This window comes from Callorhinus ursinus, unplaced genomic scaffold (genome assembly GCF_003265705.2).
Source record: "Callorhinus ursinus isolate GAN/ISIS: 27379988/994484 unplaced genomic scaffold, GSC_fseal_2.0 scaffold10, whole genome shotgun sequence".
In the NCBI taxonomy this organism is placed as follows: Eukaryota; Metazoa; Chordata; class Mammalia; order Carnivora; family Otariidae; genus Callorhinus; species Callorhinus ursinus.
Genome location: NW_027397072.1, coordinates 31,391,672 through 31,415,664, shown reverse-complemented (window position 1 = coordinate 31,415,664; position 23,993 = coordinate 31,391,672). Strand labels below are relative to the sequence as shown.

Genomic DNA, 23,993 nt, shown 5'->3' with positions numbered 1-23,993 from the left:
GCGACTGCCTTTGGCTCAGGTCATGATCCTGGAGTCCCGGGATCGAGTCCCGCACCGGGCTCCCCGCTCAGCGGGGAGTCTGCTTCTCCCTCTGACCCTCTTCCTTCTCGTGCTCTGTATCTCTCATTCTCTCTCTCTAATAAATAAATAAAATCTTTAAAAAAAAACAAAACTAATGATGTAATGTATGGTGATTAACATACTAAAATAAGATATAAAAATAAATTAATAAATTAGCTCATAGAGTCTATTAGTAAGATAACAAAAAAAAGTGAAGTGTTTTAATACTAACTGACATTATATCATAGACATATATTAAAAGAGTAATCTTTAAATAAATGATTGAAAAACATAATTTTAAATATACATTTAAATATTAGAAACAAAATCAATATTTTAGCTACTTGGCCAAATGAACAAAAATAGCTTTGGGTGCACGCTCTCGAGCCTAAAATAGAGAGTCTATAAAAGACCCTGAGACTATAAAAGGGAGCTGGGTAGCATACAGCCTCACTGATGCACCAGAAGTCTGAAAGGAAAGCTATTTCCTTTACAACATTGTACTTTGTGGTCTATTTGAGGCACTTGTATTGATCATTTAATTCTGGAAAGTATAATAATGTTCCTTTAGATATAGGATTCATATTTTATTTGGAATACAAATTAAGATCAGAGTACTTTGAAAGATTTGCTGCATAACGCTCCACCCTAGCGTGAGTACCCTGAAAGAATTCTGCACTCCTCAGCGATCACATCTTCCCCTGGCATAACAATTTTATTTTTTATTTTTATTTTTTTTAAGATTTTATTTATTTATTTGACAGAGAGAAAGCACAAGTAGGCAGAGCGGCAGGCAGAGGGAGAGGGAGAAGCAGGCTCCCCGCTGAGCAGGGAGCCCCATGTGGGGCTCAATTCCAGGACCCTGGGATCATGACCTGAGCCGAAGGCAGAAGCTTAACTGACTGAGCCACCCAGGCGCCACCCCCACCTCCGCTCTTTTTTTTTTTTTTAAAGAATTTTAAATATGCTATTATGGGGAATAATATTCCGCACTTCCTCCTCCCTCACGCCGAGTTCCAGTGTCCTCCAACGCTGGTCTCAGCTTGAACCTATTTTTGTCATCACCTTTCCCAAGCACTTACTACCGGAACCCTGAGGTATGATGGGAGGTCTCTATGTTGATCTTTCTAGCAAGTTCCTTGGTGTAGAATCGTCTTAATCACATTCACCTCCCTCCTCTCTCCCTTCTCTCCTTCCCTCCACCCCTCATTTTAACATTGTTCCTGGACACGGTAATTTCAAATAAATATTTCTTAAATGGAGAGGAAAAGAATTCTTTTTTAATATATTTCAATATATGAATGAATGCCTCTGAGGCTTTCACTCCTTTTTCTTGACGTCATAAACGTTTCTCTCTTTTTTAAATAGATCCTATTCCAATCTACGCTCCATTTTTGTCCCCCAATTTCCTCCAGCCTATTTCTTTTTCCATTTTTACCACCTCATACGTTAACTCAATTACACTTCTACTCCATTTAAAAATAGAGATCCCCAGTAATTTCACCTCTGTGAGACTCTTAATTCCCCCAGGAAAGCCTTCTCTGCATCAGCCCCAGCCCCAGCCCCTGCCATCAAATCCTTGCTGTCATCACCCTTAACGTCCCGCATTCTCCTTTCCTCACAATGGATTTCCGTCTGTTTCTTTATATGTATGGTTATTTCAATAATACTGCTTCCCCACAAAGCCATCGGCTCGTGTAGAGGCTGAGAATATGTGATTTTGCTATCATTTCTACCTCCTATCACACACAGGAAGAGCTCTAATGCCCAGGGCAGGGCAGGTGCCTATGGGAAATAAAAAGTAATATGGATGAATGTTGAAACAGTTTACATAGATATCCTGTGATTTTTCTCAGTAGATATGAACATAAATCAGCTTTTTCTCTTTGTGCAAAAGTCACTGGGCGAGGAAATCTATAAGTGGAAGGAATGTAATTACAAGGAGTTTGGAGATACTACCTTCTTGGAAATAAAAATGACAGTGAACGAGACTGGAATGAGATCTGTGGTATCATTATGTTTTGCTGTTTCTTCCTTATGCTATCTTAGAGAAAGAAAGCTTGGAAAAGAGGAGGTTTGGAATAAAAGAAGAATTAAAGAAGTTTTGATGTCAGGTTACTATGCTGAAGCTCAGAAAAATGGCAGCTACGGGGCTTTTTGCAAGAAAGGGTTTTGGTATTCAGTGAGAGTCAAGGTGAGATATATATAAAAGATTTGACATTCCGGCTGTTATTCTTTTGTTGTTACTATGGAAAATTTCAAAAATATGCAAAAAAGTACAGAGGACAGTATAATAAACCTAAACGAGGATTGACTCAAGGCTAATCTTCTTTTATCAAGATGAATTTTGAAAAAAAGCATTGAACCCTGAGTAGCTATTTCTCTGTGGCACCTGAAGTTCTACCTTACAGGAATCAGGGAGGGTTATTTTAATTGTGCTGAAGACAACTATCCTCTGCCTCTTTTGCTTTTCAAATATTACCTCTGAATGTTTTGTCTGTGATTTTATAAACTTTAATATCTGAAATTTGAGTTTTTCAGTTGCTTATTCTAATATGCTCATTTTTAAAGAATATATACTTTAGTCCTAAAAAACCCTTTCTGTCCTTAGACTGTGTATATTTTTCAGTACTAGGATATATTAAAATAGATTAAACATATTGGTTTTAGCTAAGATACTTTAACTTTAATTAAAATTCATTAATGGGTTATTATAGATAATGATTGTCACTTGAGGATAGATTGTCACTTGAGGATAATGAATCTTTACAAAATACTTACCGATATTAGCATAATGTTTCTTTTCTTGTGCGTTAGTAGATAGCTCATACATGTCTCCATAAGCACGAGCTAACCGCCAAATAAACTCTATTTCATCTCTAAACTGAAAAGAAAAGATAGAACTATATATTAGATTGACTCAGCAACTTGACCAGACTATAAATGTTTTCCACTGCAACTTTTAAAAAATTAGGCAGGTGAACTGATATTTATGGATGACTGAATCTATTCATGTGCATACATTTTAAATTAAATTTTTGTGGCTACAAAATGTGATTTAATATAGTGTTACATTTAGATCTTAAAACTAAGGAGTGTTACCCAGACATTAGCTCTACACCAACATAGAAGAGAGAACTGATAGGTGCCAGAATCTGTGAGTTTTCCCTGGATTATAGTATCCTCTTTTTATTTTCCTTTCTAAGTTACCTACCTTCATTATAATGCCTCAGCGAGCATTACAGATCACATATACTCAAAAGAGCAGTCACATTTTTTACCTACAAATATAATCATAATCCTTATGTTTGGAGTTGCTAAATCCTCAGACAAAGGATTTAAGACTTAAATTGCTCATAGGAAAGAAAGATTTACTGCTCATTGGGATACAGAGAAATTTCTCCCTCCCTCCCTCCCTCCCTCCCTCCCTTCCTTCCCTCCCCCCTCCCTCCCTTCCTCCCCTCCCTCCTTTCCTTCCTCCCTCCCTTCCCTCCTTCCCTTCCTTCCCTCCCTCCCTCCCTCCTTCTTTCCCTCCTTCCTTCCCCATCTTCCCTTCCTCTCTTTCCTTCTTTCTTTCTTTCTCTTTGGTGGTAGTAGTGGGAGGGATGGGCTTTCTCAATTCAGCCCAACGTTAAATGTTGAAAAATGACCATTAGTAGAAACACACTGAAACTGATGGCTGTTATTTTAATAACTCTAAGACAGAAAACTTAAAATGTAGCTTTTCCTGCCCCAACAGGAGTAGGTCTTATTCTTTGTTATAAAGTACATACCAAATATGGCAAATTAATAATCAAATAAAAATAGATGTGTATAATCATACCTCTGGTTCTCATTTTCATGATCTTAGAGCCTAATAAACTCTTATAATTTACTTTTTAAAAGTTTCGGTTAGATTATAGAAAAATTTGCATCAACCATTTAGCTTATATAAACTGTATGTAACGCAATGTTACAGTCATAACATGAATAGGAGAGCAGATTAAATTAAAAATTAAAACTATACAAACATTATTGTCTCATATCTCTTACCTTTTCTTTGTGATCACAAAGTAGTTCAAAACTCTCCATCTTGCTACATTCATTCATACGTAAATTATCAGCCTTCTGAAGAAGGACATCTAAATTTAATTCCTCTATGTGTGTGTTAAATGCCTTAGGGACTGGAAAACTCTGTTCTTCTGTGTCAGTATTAGCTGTAATATACCTAAAATTCAGAAATAATAAATAATGATCAAATCTCTTGAAAGTTATATGATAATAGGCAGAGTGATTCTTTTAAAATACAAGCCAGTATGCTATGAATACAAGAACAGATAAGCGACTGATGAAATAAAAGGGCAGAAGCAGATCCATATATTTATGGAGAGGTGGTGCATGATGGAGTTGGCCTGTCGGATCACTGGGAAAGTAAGGGAATGGCCAGGAAAAAAAATGGTTATTCCTATGGAAAACAATGAAATTGAATCTCTACCATATAATATTATAAAAATAACTCTGGATGATAAAAGGAATTAAGTGTTAAAAATAATTTTCTAAACTCTAAGTAGAAACTATAGGTGAATGAATATCTTTCAGTCTTTGGAGCAAAAATTTTTTTTCTTTTTTTATTTAAGATTCTATTTTTTTTTTTTTTGTCAGAAAGAGATAGACAGAGCACAAACAGGGGGAATGGCAGGCAGAGGGAGAAGCAGGCTCCCTGTAGACCAAGAAGCCCAATGTGGGACTCAATCCCAGGACCCTGGGATCATGACCTGAGCCAAAGGCAGACGCTTAACAGGCTGAGCCACCCAGGCATTCAGGAGCAAAAAATTTTCTTAACCAAGATAGGAAAGCATTAACTATAAATGATTAATTATGAATGACTAATCAGTTTAGCTATATTAAAATGAAAAACTGCTGCTAATCAAAAGACAATTTCAAAAATATAAGAACACAAATTAAAAACCAGGAATAGATGTTTTGCAACACACCCACATGGAGAACATTGACATCAAGAACACATAAAAGCTTTCCTAAAATTAGATAACAAAAGACGCAGTGAACTCAATAGAAATATGCTTGAGAGATATAAATAGACTTTCTCAAATGAGAAAATACATATAGTCAATAAACATAAGAAAAGATGTTCAATGTTCACTAGCAATTAGAGAAATACAAATAAAGACCACAGAGAGACATTACATGAAAAGTCTGACAATACCAAATGCTGGGGATGAAGTTAATTGACAGGATCTGATGTGAATCCAAACTGGTGAACCCAGTTGGGAAAGCACTTTGGAGTTATCTTTTAATAGTGAACTTTCACATGCCCTAGGACCCAGTAACTTGGTCTCTTGCATATGTGCAAAAAAAGATATGTAAAATAGAGACAGTAGTACTTTCAAATAGCAAAAACCAGGAAACAACCCAAATGCCCACCAAAGAGTGATTGAATATTATACAACAATCAAAATGAGAGAAATACAGTGATGTGCAAAATATGAAGGAATCTTAAAAACTTATTATTAAGCAGAAAAATAAGCTCTTAAAACTATATACAACACAATCCCCTTTCCATAAAAACAATCAAAATTAAATGTGCATCTTAAGGAATATACACACACCTGTAATAAAATGATATTATTAAAAAAGGAAGGAATGAACAATATAGATTATACATATAAGGTAACCGTTACCTTCAGATGAGGGAAGGCATGGGAGCCAAATGGTTTGATGAGGAATATTGTCTAGGTCCTTTCTCTGTTTTAGGAGGTAGTTTCATGGATGCTTTTACATTATTCATAATAACTAGCTAAATGAATAAAAGTGGCACATGCATGGACCAGTCCCTAGAGTTTGTAAGAGCTAAAAGTAGTTTTTAATCCAATTCTATGTACCTGAGATAGAATAAGAAAATGATAACCAAAAGGAAGTAACTAGTTTAATATCAGACATAATATTCTTTAGAGCAAAAAGCATTAAATTTAAAGAGGGACACCAACACTAAATGGTTTAATTTATGATAAAGAAAGAGCAGTTTTAGACTTCTATGCGTCTAAAAACACAAGTCTCAGATACACAGAAAACATAAATTAACATATACAAAGAGGAATTGAATCTACTGTCAGAATGGGAGATTTTTAATACAACATTCTAAGTAATTGATAAAGTATAAGAAAAAGTAAGGATACAATTTAAATGCCAAAATTAACAAGCTCAAATCCAACTAACATATACAGAACTAGACATTGAGCCCCTGGAAAACAACGTCATATCTATGACATATCTATGAAAACAGCCACATATACAAGGTCACAAAGCACGCCACAAATGGTAGCAATCTGTTGTGTAGAACATATTCTCTGTTCACAATGCAACTAATTTAAAATCACCACTAAAAAGTAGGTGAGAAAACCTCCAAATTTAAAAATAATTGAAACATTTCCATCTACGTGCCCACTAGAATGGCTAAAATGAAAAGACAAAAAATACCAAAAGTTTTTGAGGATTTGGAGCCAACGGAGCTCTTATATATAGCCAATGGGAGCATAAATTAGAACAACCACTTTGGAAATATGTTTGGCAATATATCCTAAGCTGGCATACACATACTCTACGGATCTAGTCATTTCGCTCCCAGGTATATACCCAAAAGAAATGTCTACATATGTTTATCCAATCAGAATAGTCCATAACGGGAAAGTACCAAATGCCTATTAGGAATAGGAAGCTTCCACACCAAAAACTAATGATGTGTTGTATGGTGACTAACATAATAAAATTAAAAAAAAAAAAGGAATAGGAAGCTTACATATTGTGGTATATTAACACAGTGGAAGAGTAGTTAGTAGTGAGGATAAATGGCCTTCAACCACACACAACAAAATGGATGAGTATCACAAGCTAATATCAACTGAGAGAAGCTAGACACAAAGGAGTATGTAGTGTATTATTTCATTTAGATAAAGTAGAAACATAATTTTAACTAATGTATGCATTTGGAAATCAAGATGGGTTATCCTCTTGGTGCCAGGGAGTGACTGGATGACGGCATGTTGGGAATATCTGAGGTACTAATAATATTCTGTCTCTAAATCTGGGTGCTGACTTTACCACTGTATTCAGTTTGAAAATCCATCTGTGTACTTGTTATTTGTATGCTTTTCCACATGTATTCTGTATTTCATAAAGTTTAAAAAGAATTTTAAAAAGATATATCTCATACATAAAAGAATGTAAGAGGGCGCCTGGGTGGCTCAGTTGGTTAAGCGACTGCCTTCGGCTCAGGTCATGATCCTGGAGTCCTGGGATCGAGTCCCACATCAGGCTTCCTGCTCAGCAGGGAGTCTGCTTCCCCTCTGACCCTCTTCCCTCTCATGCTCTCTATCTCTCATTCTCTCTCTCTCAAAAAAAAAAAAAAGATTTAAAAGAATGTAAGAAAGAAAAGCAGAAGTCATTATAAACAGCATCAGGAATGAAACAAAGAACCATTGTTACTAAAGATAGAACATAGATTTAAATAACAGACTATGATGAACAATTTTATAATAAATTTAAACTTTGAAATGAAAGACAACCACCTAGAAAAATAATAATTGGCTAAAACTGCTCAAGGAGAAACCAATCAATTCGTCCAGAAAATGAAATAAAAAGTGCCCAGATTGGAAAGAAGTAAAGTTATCTCTAATCACATTTGACATCATCTTGTTCATATAAAATCCTAATAAATCCATAAAAAGCTATTAGAACTAATAAACAAGTTCAACAAGATTGCAAAATACAAGATCAACTTATAAAAGTAAATTGTATTTCTATACATCTAGCAATGAACAATACAAAAATGAAAAGAAGAAAACAATTTCACTTATAATATTATTAAAAAAAAATAAAATTCTGGGGCATGTGGCTGGCTCAGTCAGTTGGGTGTCAGACTCATGATTTTGGCTCAGGTCATGATCTCATGGGTGGTGAGATCAAGCCCCAGGTCAGGTTCTGCGCTCAACAGGGAGTCTACTTGAGATTCTCTCCCTCTGCCCCTCTCCCCACTCATGTGCATGCCTTCTCTATCTCTCTCCCTTTTTCCCTTTCTCTAATAAATAAATACTCTTTTTAAAAAAGAATAAAATTCGGGACGCCTGGGTGGCTCAGTCGTTAAGCATCTGCCTTCGGCTCAGGTCATGATCCGAGGGTCCTGGGATCGAGCCCCACATCAGGCTCCCTGCTCCGCAGGAAGCCTGCTTCTCCCACTTCCCCTACTTGTGTTCCCTCTCTCGCTGTGTCTCTCTCTGTCAAATAAATAAATAAAATCTTTAAAAAAAAGAATAAAATTCTTAGGATTGAATTTAACAAAATATGTGCAAGACTTATATACTGTAAACTATCAAACATTGCTGAAATTAAAGAATAGGATCTAAGTACATGAAGTCTCATGCTCATGAATCAGAAGATTTAGTTGTTATGATGGCAGCATTCCCCCAATTTATCTACAGGTTCAAAGTAATTTCTATTAAATCTCTGCTGACAACATTTTCCCCCAGAAATTGACAAGCTGATCCTAAATCTCATGTAGAAATGCAAGGGACGCAATACAGCCAAAATAATGTTGTAAAAGAGGAATAAAGTTAGAGAATTCACACTTCCAGATTTCAAAATTTACTATAAAGCCACAGTAGTCAAGACAATACTGGCATAAGGATGATAGACATGGAATAGGGATTAAGGACCTATTAAGAATTTAGAGTCCAGAAATAAACCTTTATGTTTACAGTCAATTTGTTTTGACAAGAATACCAAGACAACTTAGTGGAGGATACAATTTTATTTTCAACAAATGGTACTGGGCCAAATAGATATCCACATGCAGAAGAATGAAGTTGGACCTTTACCTCACACCATATATAAACATTAACTCAAAATGGATCAAAAACCTAAATGTAAGAGCTAAAATTATAAAACTCTTAGAAGAAAACACAGGAGTAAATATATTTGTGATCATGGACTAGGCAATGGTCTAGCACAGGTGACAAAAGAAAAAATAGATAAAATAGATTTTACAAAATTTTAAACTTTTGTGCTTAAAGGAAATTTTCTTCAAGAAAATGAAAAGATAATTCAAAAATGGAAGAAAATACTTACAAATCAAATATACTGACATATATCTAACAAGTATACTGACAAATATACTGACGTATATCTAACAAGTATACAGATGAATTTACAATTCAATAATAAAAAGACAAATAATTCAATTTAAAAATGGAAAAAGGAGTAAATAGATATCTCATCAAAAGATGATAACAAATGGCCAAAGAACACATGAAGAGATGCTCAATATTAGTCATTAGTGAAATGCAAATCAAAACCACAATGAATTATCACTTCACACCTTCTAGGATGGCTAAAATAAAAGAGACAATAACAACTGTTGACAAAGATGTGGAAAAACTGGAACCCTCCTGCATTGCTAATGGGATAAAATGGTGCATTAAGTTTGGAAAACAATTCAGTAGTTCCTCAAAATGCTTGACATAGAGTTATCATATGACTCAGCAATTACACTCCTAAGTACACATCCAAGAGAACTGAAAAACCTATGTCCACACAAAAACCTGTATAGGAATGTACATAGAAACTTTATTCATAATAGCCAAAGAATGAAAATAACCCAAATGCTCTTCATCTGATGAATGGGTAACCAAAATGAGTCGACAATGGGATGTTATTTGGTAACACAAAGGAATGAAGTACTGTTGGATGATACAACATGAATGGACCTTGAACATATTATGCTTAGTGAAAGGCCACATATTTTAAGATTCCACTTTGTGAAATGTACAGGATAAGCAAAGCCATGGAAACAGAAAGTAAGAATAATGGTTGACAGGGCCTGGGGATGAGGAGAGATAGAGAATGAGTGGATACAGGGTACACGGCTTTTTTTTGAGTGATGAAAGTGTTTGGAAATTAGATAGCGGTGATGGCTATACAACTAATTCTGTGAATAAACTAAACCCCACCAAATTGTACACTTTAAAGGGGTGAATTATACAGCATATGAAGAATATATCAATAAAGATTTTATTTTTATAAGAAAAAAGAACAAAAATGTGAATATTCCTATAGACATTAAATAAATTAAACCAGAATGTGTATATCTATTTCAACACACACACACACACACAGAGAGCGAGAGAGACAGAGACAGAGACAGAGATCGAGAGACAGATCATTTCTCTCAGGCTCTACCAAATATCCAAAGAATCAGATTTACCCAAATTCTTCCAAGAAATTCAAATACAGGGAATACCCCTCAGCTCATTTTTTGAAGCTGGTAAAACTGACACCAAAATCAAATAAGGATAGTATAAGAAATACAGACCAATTTTACACATAAATATAGATGTAAAAATATCAACCAAAGATATCAAAGACATCAAAAATTTCAAAAAATTATAACAAACATGAAAGAATGCATCATAACCAAACTGGATTTCTCCCAGGAATTACAAGCACAGTTTAACATGAGAACATTTCTTTAGCACAACAGATAGAATGAGAACAATACATGATCATTTCAGTGATTACAGATTTTTTTCTCAATAAATTCAGCTCCATTTTAGGACAAAGAAATAGCAAACCCATGAACAAGGAGTAGAAGGGGATTTCTGAACACAAGGTTATATGCCAAAACTATTATACATTTCACACTTAATGATGAAAAATTAGAAGCATTCTCCTTAAAATAAGAAATAGAAAGGGATGTTCAATATTGTTGCTTCTATTCAACAATGTACTACAGGTTAGCACAATATTAAAAGAAAACAAAAATTATAAGAATTGGGAAAGAAGAAATAGAACTATTTTTATTTGAAGTTTATGCAATAGAATAAAAATCCTATCAAAATTTACAGATAAGTAAATAAAGTTAATCAATACTTAGGATCAGTTTTTGAAAATCAATCATGTCCTTATATCTATAAAACAAGTTAGAGAATGTAATTTTTTTTTTTTAAAGGTTTTATTTATTTATTTGTCAGAGAGAGAGAGCAAGCACAAAAGGATCAGCAGTAGAGGGAGAAGCAGGCTCCCTGCCAAGCAGGGAGCCTGACGCGAGACTCGATCCAAGGACCCTGGAATCATGACCTGAGCCGAAGGCAGATGCTTAACTGACTGAGCCACCCAGGCAACCCTAGAGAATGTAATTTCATAAAATGTAACATTTACAGGAAAAATACACAGTACCTAGGGAAAAAATTCCACATAGTTTTATGTTTTTTATTTTATCTTTTTATAGAAAATTTAAAAATATTCTTTGAGGACATTAAAGAATACCTAAATAAATGGACAAAGATACTATATCCATGGATAGAAAAACTTAACATTAAACAAATTTCACATGACCCCAAATTTAACTACACTTTAATGCAATTCCAGCCAAAACCACAATGGTTTTTCCTATGGAACTTACCTGACTCTAAAATTAATATGGAAGGGCAAGTACAAGAAGAGCAAAGACACTTATAAATAATAGCTATCAGGACTATAGCATAAAGGATAAAGCTATAAGAAGTCAGAGTGGTACTGACATTAACAGTAGACAAACTGGCCAATAAAACAGAAGAGAACATTAAGTTAGTCTCTTCCCCACATTTAGAAACACTCAAGTGTGGGGAAACTGTTTTCCTACTTTGGACAGGAATCTTCTACTTATAACTGCACATTTATCAAAAATTATAAGAAAGTTTTATTAAAAGCAAATTTTATAAATAGGGCATATCTAAATAGGCATGGGAAAATCAAACATATGTATTAATTTTGGGTTAAAGCTGAGATTTGTACAGGGGCCAAAAAAAAAAAGAAAGGCAATTCATAGATTATCTGATGTCAAACAGAATTTTCCAACACTCTTTTAGCAGGTCTGGAGAGATTCACCCTAAAATGTCAAATTTACTTACAAACATTTGCAACTTCATGTACTTTTCTGGCCCTATTTTCTGCCCCCAATTTGAATAAGAACTATGCCATTTCCCCTATCCCTTCATTTCTTCTGCATAATCAATTACTTGCTTCAATAGCAACAATAGCATCTCTGAAGGTATCATTGCACTATTTAAAGAGAAAATGACATTATTTTCTACGAAAATAAAGTAGTGTATTTACAAAAGTCAATCCGTGGTGAGTTCCATCAGACTAGGCAAAAACATGTCTGGTTACAGTACTGCGCCATCTCGCCGTATCAGGCACCCTGATTCAGTTCCTTTTGCTCGGCCTTATCCAATACCTCACTTCCCCCAACTTTTTTTTTCTTCTTTTCAAAACATACATGCCAAGAGAGACTGATGTCAGCAAGATGGTGGAGAGGAAGCTATAGGCCCTCATTCCTACATGGAAACACTAGATGGACAATAGAGAGAATGAAACAGCTTCATGGGAGATTTAGAAGCTAGTCAAGGATTTGCAGCAACCAAGTGAATGCCAAATCAAGAAAAAACCATACTCAAAATGGTAGGAAACTTCATGCTGTTTTTGTTCACCCTTGCCTCACCCCTCCCTGGCATTATAGTATTGATGAGAAGTTTGCAATTCCCAGCTCCTCCCTTGGGACAGAAGAGAAAGAGTGGATCTTATTTGCAATGTTCTGGCATGTCTAATAGCTTCCTGAGAGACTGTCTTCTGCTTTACTTGCCTCAGAGCTCAGACAGAAATGAAGGTATCATTTGGATATCAGGTTGAAGGTCACTGAAAGCAGTGGCAGGCACTGTGGCATGTGAGAATTAGAGGGGGACTGCAAACTCCTGGGTGCCTTAGTACAAGAGATTATGGGGAGAGGAATACAATGAGACATCTAAGAACAGCAGTAAGACTCACTGAAATTAAGATATTTAAAAACAGTCAGCTATATGGGATAATTAGGGGAAAACACACACACACGGGCCCAGGGAAAACTAATGCCTAGAAAAGACCTGAGAAGTCCTTAAGCCCTCACACTGGGCTAATTAGTGAGGGTCTTCCGCTGCATGGAGCCAATCTACAAAGGGAGGATATATGGCTGTTTTTTCAAGTATGTAATTTTCTTTTCTTTTTTTTAGGTAGACTCCATGCCCAGCATGGAGCTCAATGTGGGGCTTGACCTCATGACCCCAAAATCAAGACCTGAGCTGAGATCAAGAGTCAGACACTTAACTGACTGAGCCACCCAGCCACCCCAAAATGTGCAACAAAAGATCACAAACCATACAAAGAAACAGGGTAAAATGGACTATTTAAATAAACAAAATACATTTCCAGAACCTGACTCTAAAGAAATACAGGCTGTAGACTTACAACAATTTTAAAACAAAAATTGTTGTAAGTGTACTCAAAGAGCTAAAGGAAAACATGGTAGAGAGAACAAAAGGAAATCAGGAAAAGAATATATGAACAAAATGAGAATACCAACAAAGAGCTAGAAACTATTTTTTAAAATCAAACAAATTTTGGAGCTGAAAAAATAAGTAACTTGGAAAATTCACTAGAGGGAATCAACAACATACTCAAACAAGCAGAATAAAGGATCAGCAAATTTGAAGACAGATTATTTTAAATTCTTGAATCTAAAAAGTTAAAAAAAAAAAAGAAATGAAGAAAAGTGAACAGAGCCTAAGAAACTTTGTGGAATAACATAAACCAGACCAATATACATATTATTAGAATACCAGAAGAAGAGAGAAAGGGATAGAGAGCTTATTTTGGGGAATAATGACCAAAAACTCCCCAAATTTGAGGAAAGATGTGGATATACAAATGTAAGAAGCTCAGTGAATTCCAACTAGGATAAATTCAAAGAAATCCACACTAAGACACATCCTCAAACTGTAGAAACTTAAAGGCAAATCTTAAAAATCTTGAAGGCAGCAAGAGAATAACTATTCATTACATATAAGGGATCTCCCATAGGATTATCAATGGATTTCTCAGCAGAAATCTTCTGGCCTGAAGGCAGTGGGATAATATATTTGAAGTGCTGAAAGAAAGAAAAAAAAAACTGTCAACCAAGAATTCTATATCCAGCAAAAACTGTCCTTCAAAAATAAGGGAGAAATTAAGACATTCCCAGATAAACAAAAGCTGAGGGGGTTCTTTACTTCTAGATCAGTTCCACAAGAAATGATAGAGTCCTTCAAGTTGAAATGAAAGGACATTAGCAGCAACTTGAAGCCATACGAAAATATAAAGTTTTCTGACATAGCAAAATACATGCATAAATATAAATACCAGCATTATTGTAATTCTGGTTCATAACTCCACTTTTTATTCTTTTACAGTATTAAAAGAGAAAAGCAAAAAATAATGATAAATCTATTTATGGCTGCATAATATATAAAGATATAATTTGTGACATCAATAACTAAATGATGGGTGGAGCTGTTAAAGGAGAAGTTTTTGCATGCAATTGAAGTTATGCTGGTATCAGTTTAAAATACATTGCTATAGCTTTAGGATGTTATATGCAATGCCCATGGTAAACACAAAGAAAATATCTACAGAATACACACCAAAGGAACTGAGAAGTAAACCAAAATATGTCATTACAAAAAATCAAGTAAATACAAAGGAAGGCAGTAACAGAGGAAATGAAGGCCAAAAATCCATAAGACATACAGAAAACAAATAGTAAAATGGCAGTAGTGAGTTATTCTCTATTAATAAATTTAAATTAGTAATTATTTGGGGGTGCCTGCATGGCTCAGTCAGTTAAGTATCTGACTCTTGATTTCAGCTCAGGTCATGATCTCAGGGTTGTAAGATCCAGCCCCATGTTGGGCTCCATGCTCCGTGGCAGGGGGGTGGGGACGTTCTGCTAGAGATTCTTTTCCTCTGTCCCTTTCCCCAGTCATACTTTCTCTCTCTCAAATAAACAAATAAATCTTTAACAAAACAAATTAGTAATTATTTGGTAATTCATTTAAATTACTAATTAATTATTTAAATGTAAACGGATTAAATTCTCCAATCAAAAAAGCACAGGTTGGTAGAATAAATTTAAAAAATCAGGATGACCTCTATGCTATCTATAAGAGATTCACTTTAGAACTGAAGACACATCTGAATTGAAAGTAAAAAGATGAAAAAGATGCTTCATCTAAATAATAACGTTGGCTATACCAGCCTCAAACAAAATGATTTTAAGTCAAAAACTTACAAGAGACAAAGAAGGACATTATATAATTATAAAAGATTCAATTCACCATGAGTATGTTAACTATAATAAACATATATGCACTAAACATTAAAGGTTCTAAATATTTGAAGCCAACATTGACAGAATTGAAGGGAGAAACAAACAGTAACATAATAATAGTAGGAGATTTCAATATCTCACTTTAGCAATGGATAGAACAACCAGATAGAAGATCAATAAGCAAACAGAGGACTTGAATATCATTATAGACCAATTTGACTTAACATATACAGAATACTCCACTCAACAATAGAAGAATACACATTCTTCTCAAGTGAACATGGAACATTCCCCAGCATACATTATATATTACATCACAAAACAAGTCTTATGAATTTTAAAGGATTAAAATCACACAAAGCATCTTTTCTGACTTCAATGAAATGAAAGTATAAAGCAATGGCAGAAGGAAAACTAGAAAATCATAAATATGTGGAAATTAAATAACACACTTAAACAACAAATGAGTCAAAGAATAAATCACAAGGGAAATTAGAAAATATTTTGAATCAAAAGAAAGCAAAACAGAGTATACCAAAATGTACAGGATGCAATGAAAGCAGTGGTAAAGGAGAATTTATAGTTATAAATGCTATCTTTAAAAAGATATCAAATCAACAACTTAAATTTATAGTTTAAGAAACTAGAAAAAGAATAGCAAACTAAACCCAAAGCTAGCAAAAGAAAGGAAATAAAAAGATTAAAGCAGAAGTGAAAATATAGAATTAAAAAAAAAAAGAAAGAAAATCAATGAAACCAAGAGTTGGTTCTTCAAAAAGATCAACAAAATTGACAAACCTTTAGCTAGACTAAGAAAAAAGGACAGAAAATCAAATAATTAAAAACAGAAATGAAAGAGGAATATCACTATCCATTTTACAGGAATAAAAAGGGTTATGAGAGTACAATGAAGGATAATATGCCAACAAATTGGATAACCAAGATGAAATGAACAAATTCCTAGAAACATACAACCTACCAAGACTGAATTAGGAAGAAACAGAAAAACTGAACAGATCTAACTAGTAAGGAGACTAAATCAGTAATCAAAAACCTCCTAACAAAAGAAAGCCGAGGACCACATGGCTTCACTGGTGAATTCCACCAAACATTTAAGGAATTAACCAGTATTCCTCAAACTCCCCAAAAAACTGAAGAGAAAGGAACATTTCCCAACTCATTCTATTAGGTCATTATTACCCTGATCCCAAAGCTGTACAAATACACTATAAGAAGAGAAAAGTAGACCAACATCTTTGATGAATATTGATACAAAAACCCCGAAAGAAATACTAGCAAACAGGATTTGAAAGCAATTATACACCATGACCAAGCGGGAATGCAAGGATGGTCCAACATATGAAAATCAATGTGATACACCATTAACAGAATTAAGGGTGGAAAAAAACCAAATGACCATCTCAATTGGTGCAGAAAAAAGCACTTGACAATATTCAACACCCTTTCATGATGAAAATGTGTAAAAAACCGGGGTCCCTGCATGGCTCAGTAGATTGAGCATCTGACTCTTGGTCTCAGTTTGGGTCTTGATCTCAGGGTTGTGCGTTCAAGCTCCATGTTGGGCTCCATGCTGGGTGTGGAGCCTACTTAAAAAAAAGTGTGTAAAAAACTAGCAATAGAAGGAAACTACCTCAACATAATATAGGCCATATATGAGAAGCCCATAGCTAACATCATACTCAATGATGAAAGACTGAAAGCTTTTCCTCTCACATCAGGGACGAGACAAGAGTGCCTGCTTTTGCCACTACTATTCAGTACAGTACTAGGAGTCCTAGCCAGAGCAATTAGGCAAGAAAAAGAAATAAAAGACACCTAAATCAGAAAGGAAGAAATAAAATTATCTCTTAGCAGATGACATGATCTTAAATATAGAAAATCCTAAAGATTTTACACACACACACACACACACTGTAAGAATAAACAAATTCAGCAAAGTTTCAGAATATAAATCAATTTGCAAAAATCAGATGTTTCTATACATTAACAAGAAGCAATTTAAAAAGCAAATAAAAAAATGACTATAATAACATCAAAAAGAATAAAATACTTAGAAGTAAACTTAACAAAGGAGATGAAAGATTTGTATACTGAAAACTATAAAACATTGCTGAAAAAAATTAAAGAAGACACAATCGGAAACTCCATGCCATAGATTTGGAGACTAATATTGTTAAGGTGTCAATACTGCCCAAAGCAATTGATAGAGTCAGTACAATCCCTCTTAAAGAGGGATTTTTTTTTGTAAAGATAGAAAAATCCATCTTAAAATTCATGTGGAATCTCAAGGGACCCTGAATAGACAAAACAACCTTGAAAAAAGAATAAAGTTGGAGGTCTCACACTTCCTGATTTTAAAACTTATTACAAAGCTACAGTAATCAAAATAATGTGGACTGACATAAAGTCAGACATACACATCAATGGAATAAATAGAAAGCCCACAAATAAACTTTCATATATATGGTCAAATGATTTCTGACAGGGGTGCCAAGACCAATCAATGGAGAAAGGGTAGTCTCTTCAACAAATGGCACTGGGAAAACTGAATATTCATAAGCAAAAGAATGACATTGGACTCTCTCTATGCAAAAATTAAAAATGAACTCAAAATGCATTATTTACTAAATGTAAAACCTAAGACTATAACTCTTAGAATAAAGCATAGGGGAAAAGCTTCATGACATTGTGTTTGGTAATGATTTCTTGGGTATGACAACAAAAGCACAGGCAACAGAAGCAAAATAGATAAACTAGACACCAAAATTAAAATAGATAAATTAGACATCAAAATTAAAATGAAATTTTGTGCATCAAAGAACATAACAGAGTGAAAGGCAGCCCACATGATGGGAGAAAAGATTTGTAAATCATATATCTGGTAAAGGGTTAATACCTGAGATATATAAAGAACTCCTACAACTCAACAACAAAAAGCAAACAACCCAGTTAAAAAATGGGCAAAGGATTTGAATAGACATTTTTCCAAAGAAGATATACAAAAGGCCAATAAGCACATGAAAAAATGCTCAGTGTCACTAAACATTAGGGAAATGCAAACCACAATGGGAAACCACCTTGTACCAATTGGGATGGTTACTGTCAAAAAACAGAAAAGAACAAATGTTGGCATTGATGTGGAGAAACTAGAAACCTTATGAACTCTTGGAGGAACATAAAATAGTGCAGCTGCTATGGAAAAAATAAGGCAGTACCTCAAAAAAAATTAAAAAATAGAATTGCCATATGATTCAGTAATTCCATTTCTGGATATACAATCAAAAGAATAAAAAACAGGGTCTTGAAGAGATATTTGTACACCCATGTTCATGCATTATTCACAATAGCTAAAAGGTAGAAGCAACAAAAGTGTCCATCAACAGATGAATAAATAAGTAAAATGTGGTCTATACATACACTGTTCAACCTTAAAAAAGAAACTCTGACACATGCTATGACACATAGATGAACCTTGAGAACGTTATGTTGAGTGAAACAGCCGTTACAAAAAGACATAATTCCACTTCTTTAAGGTGCCTAGAGGAATCAAATTCACACAGACCGAAAGTAGAAAAGTGGCTGCCAGAGGCTGGGGGGAATGGGGGGAGTGTGGAGTGATTTTAATGGGTCCAGAATTCAGTTTGGAAGAGGAAAAAAGTTCTGGAGAAAAATGGTGATAATGGTTGCAAAACAATATGAATGTACTTAATGTCACTAAACTTAAAAATGGTTAAGACAGTAAATTTTATGTGATGTATATTTTACCACAAGTTAAAAAAATGAAGTAGAAAAAAAATTTTTTTAAGATACATGCTAAAACTTGGAGAAAAACACAAAAGTGAAGGTAATATCTTAGCCCAATGATACAGGTTTAGGAGGCATTTTATCATGATAAATAATTGAACATAATGCCAATTTCTTTCCTCTACAAAGACTAACTATATTCTAACTTAAGTATTTTTAGTTGTCTATATGCATTTTTTCATTCATTAGTTACTCTGATAAATATATCTATAGAGTTTAATATAGTGGGAAAAAATTGAAAGATACTCAAAAATAAAGTTTTGGGAGATACTTTTTAAAATAAAAAATTTTTAAAAGATTTATTTATTTGAGAGAGAGAGAGAGAGAAATAGCATAGCTCATGCTATGCACTGAGCCAGGAGCCCAATGTGGGACTTGATCCCAGGACTCTGGGATCATGACCTGAGCCAAAGGCAGTTGCTTAACCAACTAGCCACCCAGGTGCTCTAAAATAAAATTTTTATTTAAAATTTTTTAAGTGAAAATTTTGGAAAAAAATCTAAAAAATATTCACTTTGAAAAATAAAGACTAATATATGCATTTATTACCTCTGATCTCAGAGTTCTCTGAAGTCTCAGACATGCACACACAAATGTGTATTAAAATTATTTAGTTAAAATACCTGTTTTCAATATATTCTATATATTTCTATTACAATATTTTTTACTTATAATTTGATCCTTGTATTAGTAAAAATATCATCTGTCCCCAGGCTATCTGGCATGAGAAATGAAGCTAACAAGGCTGATACAAATGAAAATTTGTAAATTGCTGAGTATACCTCTATAGGTGACATAGGTAGGAATACTGTCTATAATGACTAGAGTAGGATAAAAGAAAATGTTAAAACTCTCAGAGAATGTCATACATCTAGAAGACTTATATATCAATGCTTGATGGTATTTTTCAGACCACAGAAATATTACAATAATCATCCAGAAATCTGAGACTGGTCAACATGTCAGTAGTCAATCTGTTAAAAGCCTGAAAAAGATTAATAACCTTTGACTTCCAATTCCAATAATGTCAATAAGCCATCTTTCCAAAAAAACATAGCAATTAAAGTTAAATTTAGACTGCAATGTGGAGGTCTTTTTTTCTGAAAAGACAGTGAAGCTTAGTGAGATGGGAGACTTCTAGGAGAGCTGAGCCGTGATTTCTACAGTGTGCCTGGTGGAAAAATTTTCTGCTTTGAGCTACCCTTCTAAGAGAGTGGAAAGTCTGAGGTGACCTTGTTTTATGAATTGCATTGGATGAAGATGTGTCTTCATCGTAAGATGGAATAACAATGTTTTCATCTTCAAAGGAATCTAAAGCAATGTCCTTCTGAGGTGGGATAAAGTGACAAGCATTTTTTTATAAAGTGAAAATCCAACATTACAGAAAACAGGGGAAGTTACTCTTTGAGAGGGATGCTGCTGAATCACGGGTGGAGAATGATCTGTATGGTGACTTTGAGAACAGGATGAAGGGAAACTTTCCTTGATTGGCCTCTTTCTTCAATATCAGTTGCAGTTTCGTTTTGTTGACAGGTATAGGAGAGAACAGTTGCAAGAGAAACCAAGGTTGCTGTGCTGTGTTGACAGGTGTTTCCACCAACGGTGTGTGGATAGGTTGAAGGATTAGCTTTTGTTCCAAAACTCATAAAATGTGTAATGTTATATTCAGGAGAACAAGAGCTTAGATATTTTTCAGCACCAGTAATACTTGAGTTTTTACAAACCATTTCAATTTCATCTGTATTATGATGAATACAGATGCTACGACCACTTGATTGAAGATCAAAAAAACTAGCTTTCTCATAACAGGAAATTACACTTAGTTTAGGGGCAGAGAAAAAACTTTGGAATCTAAGGCCAAGATGGTCTGATTTTAAATCACTGAAGATTCTTTGTTCTTGAGAATCAAAGTTAGCTCTACTGTGTTGATGGTTGGGGAAAATACAGCTTTTCTGAAGTTTAGCAAGTAAATAATGTCTTCTTCGTGAGAAATATGAGTGAGTAGATAAATTTGATGAAGAAGGTAAATTTTTACTTTCACTACGTGAACTGACATTACATATTTCAGACAGATGAGCTCTTTTAGGATCAAGAGATAGAGTTCGATGAGTGAAAGAAGAGGCTCCATGCTGCAGGGGGTCCGAAGTAACTGGAACTGCAGGATAATCTGGTTGCACGCTCTGGTCCTGTTTGCTGCGGCTAGAGTGAGAAAAGTGTCAAATGAGGAAAAAAAATAAGGAGCAGAGGTGGAGACCTGCCAAGCCTCCTGGAGAGTAATACCCACTTTATCAATATGGAAACAATAGGGAATGAGAAAATTATGGCACCAGAATTAATGGTCACATAGATGTATCCTCCCAAAATGCCCAAGTCTGAAAGATTATCTCTACCTACACAGTACCTGCCCAATCTATTAAACCTTGGGAAGATCAGATGAAAGACTCAGGGAAACAGGCAGAAAGACAGACCAGGGGAAACATATGACAAGGCACAAGAACGAAAATATCCCCTGAAGGAAAGGAGGGGGCTTCCTCTTTTAAAAATAGTAAATCATAGTATCTGTTTGAGACTCTTGAACTGCTATATTTAAAGGAGACAAGTAGAATAAATGTATGCCCTGTTGACTAATATATTTTAAAATATTAACCATGGATGAAGTAGGACCGCTCTGGAGAGAATACTTCAGATAAACATCCAGCTAGTCCTCATACTTAGTTATTATGGGAAACTAAAGGAAGTGTTAAAGCTGGGTTCATGAACATGTCAATGTTCTTTAGCACATGAAATATATGGACCAGTGGGGGTTTTTCTTTTCTTTTTAAAGGCTTACCTTAAGCATTTTCCCATATTGAATTTAATCCAAAGTAAATCTCTCCCTTCCTTCCTAAGCCATCATCCTTAAGCTATAAAATGCCCTGTGTAGGTGGAACAGGTCAGAAGACTGAACACTTAAGCTGCGTGTGGAATTAACATGGCAATAACACAGAATGTGATGACAGCAGACTCTAGAATCTTATGACATCAGGTTCGGATGAAATTGTTCTGTGGTTTGCCTTTCTGAAAAGCTGCAATTCACGTGAAGGGGTAATGTGTATTGTAACTTCACCGTATTCAAGGTGTCAGCCAATAAATCAAGGGACGAGAAAACAGCATGAAGGCAGTAACATATATAATACCTGCACGATCTTTTGCTTGGGACTGTCTCTCTCACTGGCCGCCCTACACACCCCTGGCTTACTAATTCATTCTACTTTCACATGAACACTCTTCACCCTGGGTTTTTATACCCTCCAGTGATATGGAAAAGTTACCATTACAGACTTTGGTCCAAAGATATATGGAGAAGGAAAAAAACCAAACCAACAAACCTAAATAGCCAACATCATTGCCCCCCAGAATGAGATAAGCTTTGTCTATGTTGGCAGTAAAGCATGCAATCTGATCATGTGGGCCAGATGCACAGATTATAGAGATCTGCTCTGTTACTGTTTCTAACTCTTTGAAACAACTTATATCCATTTAAAGACAAGGGTAATAGAGGTATCAGAAAAGAAATATTGTCCTCTCCTTTTCCAAACCAACTTGAAGCCCTATCCATATAATAGGTATGTTTGTCAAGCCAGTAATGACATAAAACACTGCCTCAAATATAAACTTTTTTACTTCTCGATATCCTGAATACCCTGCTACCACCTTCTGATTTTGTTCCATTCCTAACAATCTTCTTTGGGAAACCTCTGAACAAATTAGTTTTTGAAGGCCTAATGCTCTCTCATTTTCATCATATAATTGTCAGTTTCGTGATCTAATTTTACCCTACATATAAGCTAATACCTTAATCAGTTAATGTCTCACAAATGGTTCTTGGGTCAGAAGAAGAGGACTTTATTACGCACAGCAAATCCAACAGTATGATCACTGGCATATTTGTGCTGGTTCTCCCAGACTCCAGGTCCCACAAGGGCAACACAGAGGGCCTGGAGACTCCTGCATTTGCACTGATTTGTGTTACAAAGAAAGGAACGCTGAGCTTAGGGAACCCACTACACTTACCCCAAGCAGTAAGCAAATCTGCTAAGTGTGCTGTTGGTCCTGGAGGGGAACATCACCTCATTCCTCAGGGTTTCTCCCCACAATCCTGACATATGGCTGAGACAAAGAGTGGTCAGTCATGCAGACCTTCTACGCTTCACAAACATTAACTCAAAATGGAACACAGACCTAAATATAAAATGCAAAACTATAAAACTCGGAGACGACACCACAGGAGAAAACCTAGATAAATTTGGGTCTGGCAATAACTTTTTAGATAGAACACCAAAGGCATGGTACCCCACTTCTGCCCACTCCCTCGGTACTGGTGCCAAGAGGCTCTGCACTCTACCTTGTCGCTCTTCCCGTGCGACACATTCTGCCTGAGCAATGCCACCCGTTCCTACAGCATTCAGCATCATACACATACTGGTGGGATGCCCAGCACAGGAACGACTTTCCCTGAAGAAATGCTTCTCTCAGCCCTTCAGCTGCTTCCTTTCACAGGCTACTGGTGGGTGAATGCTCACGCTGGCAATGGCTTCCATCTTTTGGCAAGTCCTGCCCAGGAGGGTCTAGAATGCAAGGGGACCTGGCCCTTGTCACTCTGTTCTTGGCCTTTGGGACTCTGGTTAAAATTAGAACACAGTATCTCTCTTTAACATTCTGTTACATTGTTTAAAAAAATCTGTATTTGACTTGGAAGACTTTGTTTTGTTTCCTAATGTACCTGGAGAGCTTACACAGTGCCTGGCATAGAGTGGACACCCTCAGAGAATCAATAAAGAGGACACCAACTGTTAGTGTTACCTTCCTTTATTATTTCATTTTTAAAAGAAATTCATAGGTGAGAAGACCAAAATACAAATAAACT

The 23,993-nt window shown here is 35.2% G+C and overlaps 1 protein-coding gene and 1 pseudogene across 6 annotated transcripts in view; both read right to left on the bottom strand.

Annotated features, from left to right (window-relative positions):
* LOC112820961 (regulator of microtubule dynamics protein 2) overlaps positions 1–23,993 on the bottom strand; it is a 79,920-nt gene that overhangs the window by 38,246 nt on the left and 17,681 nt on the right. For all 6 annotated transcript variants that reach the window (XM_073897302.1, XM_073897306.1, XM_073897305.1 and 3 more), the window contains exons 3-4: positions 4,093–4,267; positions 2,842–2,944 (exon numbers count right to left, since the gene is read on the bottom strand). In XM_073897302.1, coding sequence (XP_073753403.1) covers positions 2,842–2,944; positions 4,093–4,267 — 278 coding nt within the window. The remainder of the gene's footprint in view (positions 1–2,841; positions 2,945–4,092; positions 4,268–23,993) is intronic.
* Positions 19,859–22,214, bottom strand: LOC141369923 (uncharacterized; annotated as a pseudogene).